Genomic DNA, 12,353 nt, shown 5'->3' with positions numbered 1-12,353 from the left:
GAGGGAAAAGGATACAAGGTAGTGGTCGGAGACTTGGAGGGGAGTTGCAACGAGGTTAGTGGAAGAACAGCATCTAGTAAAGATGAGGTGCGTATTTCCTGCCTTGTGAGTAGGGGGGAAGGTGAGAGGGTGAGGTCAAAAGAGGAGAGGAGTGGAAAGAAGGAGGCAGAGAGGAATGAGTCAAAGGTAGGCGTGGGGAGGTTAAAGTCGCCCAGAACTGTGAGAGGTGAGCCGTCCTCAGGAAAGGAGCTTATCAAGGCATCAAGCTCATTGATGAACTCTCCGAGGGAACCTGGAGGGCGATAAATGATAAGGATGTTAAGCTTGAAAGGGCTGGTAACTGTGACAGCATGGAATTCAAAGGAGGCGATAGACAGATGGGTAAGGGGAGAAAGAGAGAATGACCACTTGGGAGAGATGAGGATCCGGTGCCACCACCCCGCTGACCAGAAGCTCTCGGGGTGTGCGAGAACACGTGGGCAGACGAAGAGAGAGCAGTAGGAGTAGCAGTGTTGTCTGTGGTGATCCATGTTTCCGTCAGTGCCAAGAAGTCGAGGGACTGGAGGGAGACATAGGCGGAGATGAACTCTGCCTTGTTGGCCGCAGATCGGCAGTTCCAGAGGCTACCGGAGACCTGGAACTCCACGTGGGTCGTGCGCGCTGGGACCACCAGATTAGGGTGGCCGCGGCCACGCGGTGTGGAGCGTTTGTATGGTCTGTGCAGAGAGGAGAAAACAGGGATAGACAGACACATAGTTGACAGGCTACACAAGAGGCTACGCTAATGCAAAGGAGATTGGAATGACAAGTGGACTACACGTCACGAGTGTTCAGAGAGTTAAGTTTACAGCAAGAATCTTATTGACTAAAATGATTAAAATGATACAGTACTGCTGAAGTAGGCTAGCTGGCAGAGGCTGCGTTGTTGACTAAGTAGGCTAGTTGGCATTGGCTGCGTTGTTGACACTACACTAATCAAGTCGTTCCGTTGAGTGTAATAGTTTCTACTGTGCTGCTATTCGGGGCTAGCTGGCTAGCTAGCAGTGTTGATTACGTTGTTGCGTTAAAGAACGACAATAGCTGGCTAACTAACCTAGGAAATCGCTCTAGACTACACAATTATCTTTGATACAAAGACGGCTATGTAGCTAGCTATGTAGCTAGCTACGATCAAACAAATCAAGCCGTTGTACTGTAATGAAATGAAATGAAAAATGTGATACTACCTGTGGAGCGAGTTTAAATGCGACCGGATTGTTGAGTGCAGAAGTTCTGTTCGGTAGACGTTGGCTAGCTGTTGGCTAGCTAGCAGAGTCTCCTATGTTAAGGACGACATAAAACTACACACTCTAAACTACACAATTATCTTGGGTACGAAGACAGCAAAGACAGCTATGTAGCTAGCTAACACTACACTAATCAAGTCGTTCAGTTGAGTGTAATAGTTGTGCTGCTAATCGGTAGACGGTGGACTAGCTAACGGTGGACGTTAGCTAGCTGGCTAGCTGCAGGGCAGTGTAGACTGCGTTCGACAAATACGATAATTACGCAATTATCTATGATACAAAGACGGCTGTGTAGCTAGCTAAGAAGAAATTGATAAGATTAGACAAATCAAACCGTTGTACTATAATGAAATGTAATGAAATGTAATACTACCTGCGGACCGAGTGCAGATGCGACCGCTCGCTCCAACCCTAAGCACACAGCCGTCATACCACTCAGGAAGGAGACGCGTGGAGAAAACGGGTACAAAAGTATCTATATCCACAGTAAAACGAGTCCTATATCGACATAACCTGAAAGACCACTCAGCAAGGAAGAAGCCGCTCAGCAAGGAAGAGGCACCTGCTCCAAAACCGCCATAAAAAAGCCAGACTGCAGTTTGCAACTGCACATGGGGACAAAGATCATACTTTTTGGAGAAATGTCCTTTGGTCTGATGAAACAAAAATAGAACTGTTTGGCCATAATGACCATTGTTATGTTTGGAGGGAAAAGGGGGAGGCTTGCAAGCCGAAGAACACCATCCCAACCGTGAAGCACGGGGGTGGCAACATCATGTGGGGGTGTGCGTTGCTGCAGGAGGGACTGGTGCACTTCACAAAATAGATGGCATCATGAGGAAGGAAAATTATGCGGATATATTAAAGCAACAACTCAAGACATCAGTCAGGAAGTTAAAGCTTAGTCGGAAATGGGTCTTACAAATGGACAATGACCCCAAGAATACTTCCAAAGTTGTGGCAAAATGGCTTAAGGACAACAAAGTCAAGGTATTGGAGTGGCCATCACAAAGCCCTGACCTCAATCCCATAGAAAATGTGGGCAGAACTGAAAAAGCGTGTGCAAGCAAGGAGGCCTACAAACCTGACTCAGTTACACCAGCTCTGTCAGGAGGAATGGGCCAAAATTCACCCAACTTATTGTGGGAAGCTTGTGGAAGGCTACCTGAAACATTTGACCCAAGTTAAACAATTTAAAGTCAATGCTACCAAATACTAATTGAGTGTGTGTAAACTTCTGACCCACTGGGAATGTGATGAAAGAAACAAAAGCTGAAATAAATCACTCTACAATTATTCTGACATTTCACATTCTTAAAATAAAGTGATGATCCTAACTGACCTAAGACAGGACATTTTTACTAGGATTAAATGTCAGGAATTGTGAAAAATGCGGTTCAAATGTATTTGGCTAAGGTGTATGTAAACTCCTGACTTGGAATGTGTTGAGTTCAGGGAAGTGAGTACATGTGGCAGGCATTGATAAGGGGAGACAGGTGGAGATCTTAGAAATCAACAATGTCACTGAGGGAGAGAGGGTATAACGTTTACATTATGTCAGGATATGTCATTGTTAGCCATCAGGGATCCTCGGGGAGGAGAATAGACACAGTCTGGTATCAATAACCATGACAGCCTTGAGTTGGGGAGTAGTGAGCACTTTGGGGTAGAGGTCAAGTCAGATGAAGTGACGAAGAACAGATCTCACTAAGGTTCTGTCTAGCAACAGGGATGCATTGGCTGTTCGGTTGTGCAGGAGGAGACTCAGCCTAGGAAAAAGGGTTAAATATCAGTGCTTGTGTGAAATATTTTATTGTCTGAATTACAGCTGTAAGGATCCTTTGGGAAGAATAAAACTTGGTTAAGCTTCTCCAGTGTCTTGAGTTATTTACTCTGAAAAATTAGAACACCTGGTATCGATATTGAAGTCAAAATTCTAGTTTCGTGACAACACAATAAACAGATACAATCTAACGGTGCAGGAGGGGACGGCTGCCGTTTCACGGGCTCCTAACCAACTGAGCTACTTGTTCGTTTTTTCTCATTGTTTGTAACTTATTTTGTACATGATGTTGCTGCTATCGTCTCTTATGACAGAAAAGAGCTTCTGGATATCAGAACAGCTTTAACTCACCTATAACTGGACTAAGATTTTTTTTTTTTTTTTTATGAGTCCAAAGCGAAGGATTTACGGTTTCTCCGAGACCAGGCACAAATCCACGTCAATCACGTGAAAAGATGGAAATACAGTGGAAGGAGATGGGGTGCTTACTGAGAATTTGCCTCTACCATCCATTATATTAGCCAACGTGCAATCACTGGAAAATAAACTGGATGATCGCCACTCAAAACTATCCTACCAACGGGACAATTAAAAACAAATATCCTGTTTCACCGAGTCATGGCTGAAGTATGACATGGATAATATACAGTTGGCTGCGTGTTCAGTGCGTCGGCAGGACAGAACAGCTACGTCTGGTAAGACGAGGGGTGGGGGTGTGTGTATATTTGTCAATTACAACTGGTGCACGATGTCTAATATTAAATAAGTCTCGAGGTATTGCTCGCCTGATGTAGAGTACCTCATGATAAACTGTAGACTACACTACCAAGAGAGTTGTCATCTATATTTTTCAAAGCTGTCAACTTAACACCACAAACTGATGCTGCACTAAGACCGCACTCAACTTACTGTATAAGGCCATAAAAGCAAACAAGAAAATGGTCATACAGAAGCGGCGCTCCTAGTGGACGGGGACTTTAAATGCATGGAAAATTAAATCAGTTTTATCCCCCAATTCCTGTTTATAAGCAAAAACTAAAGCAGGAACTACCAGTGACACGCTCAATATGAAAGTTGTCAGATGCCGAGGATGCTACCCTATTGGACAGTTTTGCTAGCAGACTGGATTACACTTCAGGTCACCGGCTTCATCAATAAGTGCATCGACGGCATCGTCCCCAAAGTGACTGTACGTACATATCCCAACCAGAAGCCATTGATTACAGGCAACACTTGCACCGAGCTAAAGACTTGAAATGCAGCTTTCAAGGAGCGGGACACAAATCCAGAAGCTAATAAGAAATCCCGCTATGCCATCAGACGAACCATCAAACAGGCAAAGCATCAATACAGGACTAAGATTGAATTGTACTTCACCGGCTCCGACGCTCGTCGGACGTGGCAGGGCTTGCCAACTATTAGGGACTACAAAGGGAAACCCAACCGCGAGCTGTCCAGTGACGAGAGCCTACCAGACGAGCTAAGTTAGTTTCATGCTCGCTTTGAGGCAAGCAACACTGAAGCATGCACGGGAACACCAGCTGTTCCGGATGACTGTGATAATGCTATCGGCAGCCGCTGTGTGCAAGACCTTTAAACAGGTCAACATTCACAAGGCCGTGGGGCCGGCCGACAGAGATGGCCGCCTCGCTTCGCGTTCCTAGGAAACTATGCAGTTTTTTTTTTTTTTTACATTGGTACCCCAGGTCATCTTAGGTTTCATTACATACAGTCGAGAAGAACTACTGAACATAAGAGCAGCGTCAACTCACCATCAGTACGACCAAGAATATGACTTTCGCGAAGCGGATCCTGTGTTCTGCCTTTCACCCAGGACAACGGAATGGATCCCAGCCGGCGACCCAAAAAAACTACTTCGTAAAAGGGGGAAACGGAGCGGTCTTCTGGTCAGACTCCGGAGACGGGCACATCGTGCACCAATCCCTAGCATTCTTCTCGCCAATGTCCAGTCTCTTGACAACAAGGTTGATGAAATCCGAGCAAGGGTAGCATTCCAGAGGGACATCAGAGACTAACGTTCTTTGCTTCACGGAAACTTGGCTCACTGGAGAGACGCTATCGGAGTCGGTGCAGCCAACTGGTTTCTCCACGCATCGCGCAGACAGAAACAAACATCTTTCTGGTAAGAAGAGGGGCAGGGGGCGTATGCTTCATGGTTAACGTTACGTGGTGTGATCATAACAACATACAGGAACTCAAGTCCTTCTGTTCACCTGATTTAGAATTCCTCACAATCAAATGTCGACCGCATTATCTACCAAGGGAATTCTCTTCGATTATAATCACAGCCGTATATATTCCACCCCCAAGCAGACACATCGATGGCTCTGAACAAACCTTATTTGACTCTTTGCAAACTGGAATCCATTTATCCGGAGGCTGCATTCATTGTAGCTGGGGACTTTAACAAGGCTAATCTGAAAACAAGACTCCCTAAATTTTATCAGCATATCGATTGCGCATCCAGGGCTGGAAAAACCTTGGATCACTGCTATTCTAACTTCCGCAACGCATATAAGGCCCTGCCCCGCCCTCCTTTCGGAAAAGCTGACCACGACTCCATTTTGTTGATCCCTGCCTACAGACAGAAACTAAAACAAGAAGCTCCCACGCTGAGGTCTGTTCAACGCTGGTCCGACCAATCTGATTCCACACTCCAAGACTGCTTCCATCACGTGGACTGGGATATGTTTCGTATTGCGTCAAGACAACAACATTGACGAATACGCTGATTCGATGAGTGAGTTCATTAGAACGTGCGTTGAAGATGTCGTTCCCATAGCATTCCCAAACCAGAAACCGTGGATTGATGGCAGCATTCGCGTGAAACTGAAAGCCCGAACCACTGCTTTTAATCAGGGCAAGGTGACCGGAAACATGACCGAATACAAACAGTGTAACTATTCCCTCCGCAAGGCAATCAAACAAGCTAAGCGTCAGTATAGAGACAAAGTAGAATCTCAATTCAACGGCTCAGACACAAGAGGTATGTGGCAGGGTCTACAGTCAATCACGGATTACAAAAAGAAAACCAGCCCCGTCACGGACCAGGATGTCTTGCTCCCAGGCAGACTAAATAACTTTTTTGCCCGCTTTGAGGACAATACAGTGCCACTGGCACGGCCCGCAACTAAAACATGCGGACTCTCCTTCACTGCAGCCGACGTGAGGAAAACATTTAAACGTGTCAACCCTCACAAGGCTGCAGGCCCAGACGGCATCCCCAGCCGCGCCCTCAGAGCATGCGCAGACCAGCTGGCTGGTGTGTTTACGGACATATTCAATCAATCCCTATCACAGTCTGTTGTTCCCACATGCTTCAAGAGGGCCACCATTGTTCCTGTTCCCAAGAAAGCTAAGGTAACTGAGCTAAACGACTACCGCCCTGTAGCACTCACTTCCGTCATCATGAAGTGCTTTGAGAGACTAGTCAAGGACCATATCACCTCCACCCTACCTGACACCCTAGACCCACTCCAATTTGCTTACCGCCCAAATAGGTCCACAGACGATGCAATCTCAACCACACTGCCCTAACCCATCTGGACAAGAGGAATACCTATGTGAGAATGCTGTTCATCGACTACAGCTCGGCATTTAACACCAGTGCCCTCCAAGCTCGTCATCAAGCTCGAGACCCTGGGTCTCGACCCCGCCCTGTGCAACTGGGTACTGGACTTCCTGACGGGCCGCCCCCAGGTGGTGAGGGTAGGCAACAACATCTCCACCCCGCTGATCCTCAACACCCACAAGGGTGCGTTCTGAGCCCTCTCCTGTACTCACTGTTCACCCACGACTGCGTGGCCACGCACGCCTCCAACTCAATCATCAGGTTTGCGGACGACACAACAGTGGTAGGCTTGATTACCAACAATGACGACATGGCCTACAGGGAGGAGGTGAGGGCCCTCGGAGTGTGGTGTCAGGAAAATAACCTCACACTCAACGTCAACAAAACTAAGGAGATGATTGTGGACTTCAGGAAACAGCAGAGGGAACACCCCCCTATCCACATCGATGGAACAGTAGTGGAGAGGGTAGTACGTTTTAAGTTCCTCGGCGTACACATCACAGACAAACTGAATTGGTCCACTCACACAGACAGCGTCGTGAAGAAGGCGCAGCAGCGCCTCTTCAACCTCAGGAGGCTGAAGAAATTCGGCTTGTCACCAAAAGCACTCACAAAATTCTACAGATGCACAATCGAGAGCATCCTGTTGGGCTGTATCACCGCCTGGTACGGCAACTGCTCCGCCCACAACCGTAAGGCTCTCCAGAGGGTAGTGAGGTCTGCACAACGCATCACCGGGGGCAAACTACCTGCCCTCCAGGACACCTACACCACCCGATGTCACAGGAAGGCCATAAAGATCATCAAGGACAACAACCACCTGAGCCACTGCCTGTTCACCCCGCTATCATCCAGAAGGCGAGGTCAGTACAGGTGCATCAAAGCTGGGACCGAGAGACTGAAAAACAGCTTCTATCTCAAGGCCATCAGACTGTTAAACAGCCACCACTAACATTGAGTGGCTGCTGCCAACACACTGACTCAACTCCAGCCACTTTAATAATGGGAATTGATGGGAAATGATGTAAAATATATCACTAGTCACTTTAAACAATGCTACCTAATATAATGTTTACATACCCTACATTATTCATCTCATATGTATATGTATATACTGTACTCTATATCATCTACTGCATCTTTATGTAATACATGTATCACTAGCCACTTTAACTATGCCACTTTGTTTACATACTCATCTCATATGTATATACTGCACTCGATACCATCTACTGTATCTTGCCCATGCCGCTCTGTACCATCACTCACTCATATATCTTTATGTACATATTCTTTATCCCCTTACACTTGTGTCTATAAGGTAGTAGTTTTGGAATTGTTAGCTAGATTACTTGTTGGTTATTACTGCATTGTCGGAACTAGAAGCGCAAGCATTTCGCTACACTCGCATTAACATCTGCTAACCATGTGTATGTGACAAATAACATTTCATTTGATTTGATTACCAGGACGTGTACTCAAAGCATGCGCAGACCAACTGGCAAGTGTCTTCACTGATATTTGCAACCTCTCCCTGGCAGAGTCTATAATACCTACATGTTTCAAGCAGACCACCATAGTCCCTGGGCCCAAGAAAGCGAAGGTAACCTGCCTACATGAGCCATGAAGTGCTTTGAAAGGCTTGCATCACATCAAAACCATCCCGGAAACCCTAGACCCACTCCAATTTGCATAGCACCCAACAGTTCGCGCAATCTTGATCGCACGGCACACGGCCCTTTCCCACCTGGACAAAAGGAACAGCTATGTGAGAATTCTGTTCATGGACTACAGCTCAGTGTTCAACACCGTATTGCCCACAAGGCTCATCACTAAGCTAAAGACCCTGGGACTAAACACCTCCCTCTGCAACAGGATCCAGGACTTCCTGACTGGCCGCCCCCACGTGGTAAGGGTAGGCAACAACACATCTGCTACACTGATGCTCAACACTGGGGCCCTTCAGGTGTGTGTGCTTAGTCCCCTCCTGTACTCCCTGTTCACCCAAGACTGCATGGCCAGGCATGACTCAAACACCATCATTAAGTTTGCTGACGACACAACAGTGGTAGGCCAGATCAGACAACAAGACAGCCTATAGGCAGGCGGCAAGAGACCTGGCATTGTGGTGCCAGGAGAACATCTCCCTCAATGTGAGCAAGACAAAGGAGCAGATCTTGGACTACAGGAAAAGGAGGGCCGAACACGCCCCCATTCACATCAACGGGGTTGTAGTGGAGCGGGTCGAGAGTTTCAAGTTCCCTGGTGTCCACATCACCAACAAACTATCATGGTCCAAACAAACCAAGACAGTCATGAAGAGGCCACGACAAAACCTTTTCCCTCCTCGGGAGACTGCAAAGATTTGGCATGGGTCCCCAGATCCTCAAAAAGTTCTACAGCTGCACCATCGAGAGCATCCCAACCGTTTGCATCACCGCCTGGTATGGCAACTGCTCGGCATACAGAGGGTAGCGCATACAGACCAGTAGATCACTCTGGCCAAGCTTCCTGACATCTAGGACCTATATACTAGGCGGTGTCAGAGGAAGGCCCCAAAAATTGTCAAAAGACTCCAGTCACCCAAGTTACAGCCTGTTCTCTCTGCTACCGCAGAGCACCAAGTCCGGTTCCAAAAGGCTCCTTAACTTCTTTGGGACAGGGGCAGTATTTTCACGTCCGGAATAAAAGCGTGTCCAAAGTAAACGGCCTGCTACTCAGACCCAGAAGATAAGATATCTACAAATAATATGCATTTGGATAGAAAACACTGAAGTTTCTAAAACTTATTTGGCAGGCGAAACCCAGAGGACAAAGAGTTCAGAATTTTGTCTTGTTTTGTGGTCACTCTTTTCAATAGGTCTTCATTGGGAATCCAGATTTCTAATCGACTTTCCTGCAGTTCCTATCGCTTCCACTGGATGTCAACAGTCTTTAGAAATTGGATGAGGCTTTTCCTTTGAGAAATTAAGTAACACTGTTCAGAATGAGGCTCGAGGGAAGTGCACTCTTTGTTAGAGGCGCATGACCTGAAAGCATGCTCCACTTTGTTTTCCTCCGGTATTGAAGGCAGTACATCCTGTCTTCGATTTTAGCGATTATTTACATTAAAAAATACCTAAAGTTGTATTACAAAAGTAGTTTGAAATGTTTGGACAATGCTTACAGATAACTTTTGAGATATTTTGTCGTCATGTCGCGCAAGTTGGAACCGGTGTTTTTCTGGATCAAACGCGCCAAATAAAATTGACATTTTGGATATATATCGTCGGAATTAATCGAACAAAAGGACCATTTGTGATGTTTATGGGACATATTGGAGTGCCAACAGAAGAAGCTCGTCAAAGGTAAGACATTAATTATATTTTTTATTTCTGCGTTTTGTGTCGCGCCTGCAGGCTTGAAATATGCTTCTCTCTCTTTGTTTACTGGGGTGCTATCCTCAGATAATAGCATCATTTGATTTCGCCGTAAAGCATTTTTGAAATCTGACACATTGACTGGATTCACAACAAGTGTAGCTTTAATTTGGTATATTGAATGTGTGATTTCATCAAAGTTAAATTTTGATACTACTTTTTGAATTTGGCGTTCTGCATTTTCACTGGATGTTGGCCAGGTGGGACGCTACCATCCCAGAGAGGTTAACAGCTTCTACCCCCCAGCTGGCTCCACTAGTGCCCTCTCAACCAGCTGGCTCCACTAGGGCCCTCTCAAACAGCTGGCTCCACTAGTGCCCTCTCAGCCAGCTGGCTCCACTAGGGCCCTCTCAGCCAGCTGGCTCCACTAGGGCCCTCTCAGCCAGCTGGCTCCACTAGGGCCCTCTCAGCCAGCTGGCTCCACTAGGGCCCTCTCAGCCAGCTGGCTCCACTAGGGCCCTCTCAGCCAGCTGGCTCCACTAGGGCCCTCTCAGCCAGCTGGCTCCACTAGGGCCCTCTCAGCCAGCTGGCTCCACTAGGGCCCTCTCAGCCAGCTGGCTCCACTAGGGCCCTCTCAGCCAGCTGGCTCCACTAGGGCCCTCTCAGCCAGCTGGCTCCACTAGGGCCCTCTCAGCCAGCTGGCTCCACTAGGGCCCTCTCAGCCAGCTGGCTCCACTAGGGCCCTCTCAGCCAGCTGGCTCCACTAGGGCCCTCTCAGCCATAAGACTGCTGAACAATTAATAAAACGATCACCCGGACTATTTACATTGAAACCCCCCCTTTGTTTTTACACTGCTGCTACTCGCTGTTTATCATCTATGCAGTCACTTTACCCCTACCTAAACCAAAAACTCTATATAGCCTCATTGTCATTTTATTTAAAAAATACTTTAGTTTATTTGGTAAATATTTTCTTAACTATTTTTTGAACTGCATTGTTGGTTAAGGGCTTGTAAGTATTTCAAGGTAAGGTCTACACTTGTGGTAGTCGGTGCATGTGACAAACATTTGATTTGATCCTCTCAATCAGTATACGACGTAAGACATTTTGACAGAAGTATCTAAATTCTAGGACAGAACTGTTTTTCCATGTTCTCGAATATAAAAAGTACCAAAGTTCAGTATACCGTGCAACACTAGTGTGTACGTATACAGTGTATGTGTGGTACCTGGCTGGCTCCAGGCGTGCCCAGTAGTTGACTCCCCAGCAGCATGTTGTCTGGTCTGGCCGGCTGAGAGAAGCTGACCTGGTCTTGCACTCCGACACACACACTTCCCTCCCACACACCGAGCGCTGGGTCTGGCTGGGAGCTGGAGAACTGCACCCTATCACTACACACACACACACACACACACACACAATTCATCCACTGCTCCCAACACCCTCAGAGTGGGGTCACAGCCAGGGTCTGCCACTATCAACGGCGATAAATTAGGGTTAAGTGTCTTGCTCAAGGGCACATCGGCAAATTCTACATTGTTTGTTCTGGGATTCGAACTAGCAGTGACTGGCCCAATGCGCTAGGTTTCCTGCCGCCCGTAGCAACAGACACAAACACAAATAATAACAGTTATAAAATAACCCACCTGTTGTTCCTGTGTAGTAGTAGTCTGTCAGAGAGTAGTAGTTTGTTGTGAGAGGCTAAGGGTGTGAAGGTCTGACTGAACCATGGGTCGGTCTTGAGATCAGAGATAGACAGCCTCTCTTCTGGCAAGGCCTGGAGTAGTTTAGATAGGAGGCCTAAAACCACATCAATAAATAAAAGTATATATATATAAAACCGTGGAGTACAGACGCACAGAACCGTGGAGTTTAGACGCATAGAACCGTGGAGTTTAGACGCATAGAACCGTGGAGTTTAGACGCATAGAACCGTGGAGTTTAGACGCATAGAACCGTGGAGTTTAGATGCACAGAACCGTGGAGTTTAGATGCACAGAACCGTGGAGTTTAGATGCACAGAACCGTGGAGTTTAGACGTACAGAACCGTGGAGTTTAGACGTACAGAACCGTGGAGTTTAGACGTACAGAACCGTGGAGTTTAGACGTACAGAACCGTGGAGTACAGACACATAGAACCGTGGAGTACAGACACATAGAACCGTGGAGTACAGACACATAGAACCGTGGAGTTTAGACGTACAGAACCGTGGAGTTTAGACGTACAGAACCGTGGAGTTTAGACGTACAGAACCGTGGAGTTTAGACGTACAGAACCGTGGAGTTTAGACGCATAGAACCGTGGAGTTTAGACGCATAGAACCGTGGAGT

General features: G+C 46.9%; 1 protein-coding gene across 1 annotated transcript in view; it reads right to left on the bottom strand.

Annotated features, from left to right (window-relative positions):
• chek1 (checkpoint kinase 1) overlaps positions 1-12,353 on the bottom strand; it is a 38,682-nt gene that overhangs the window by 13,118 nt on the left and 13,211 nt on the right. Inside the window, exons 9-10 of the mRNA XM_029652611.2 lie at positions 11,668-11,821; positions 11,250-11,412 (exon numbers count right to left, since the gene is read on the bottom strand). Coding sequence (XP_029508471.1) covers positions 11,250-11,412; positions 11,668-11,821 — 317 coding nt within the window. The remainder of the gene's footprint in view (positions 1-11,249; positions 11,413-11,667; positions 11,822-12,353) is intronic.

The sequence above is a fragment of the Oncorhynchus nerka genome, linkage group LG19 (assembly GCF_034236695.1).
Source record: "Oncorhynchus nerka isolate Pitt River linkage group LG19, Oner_Uvic_2.0, whole genome shotgun sequence".
Classification (NCBI taxonomy): Eukaryota; Metazoa; Chordata; class Actinopteri; order Salmoniformes; family Salmonidae; genus Oncorhynchus; species Oncorhynchus nerka.
Note: the sequence above shows the minus strand (reverse complement) of the source record. Positions and strands in the feature narration are given on the sequence as shown.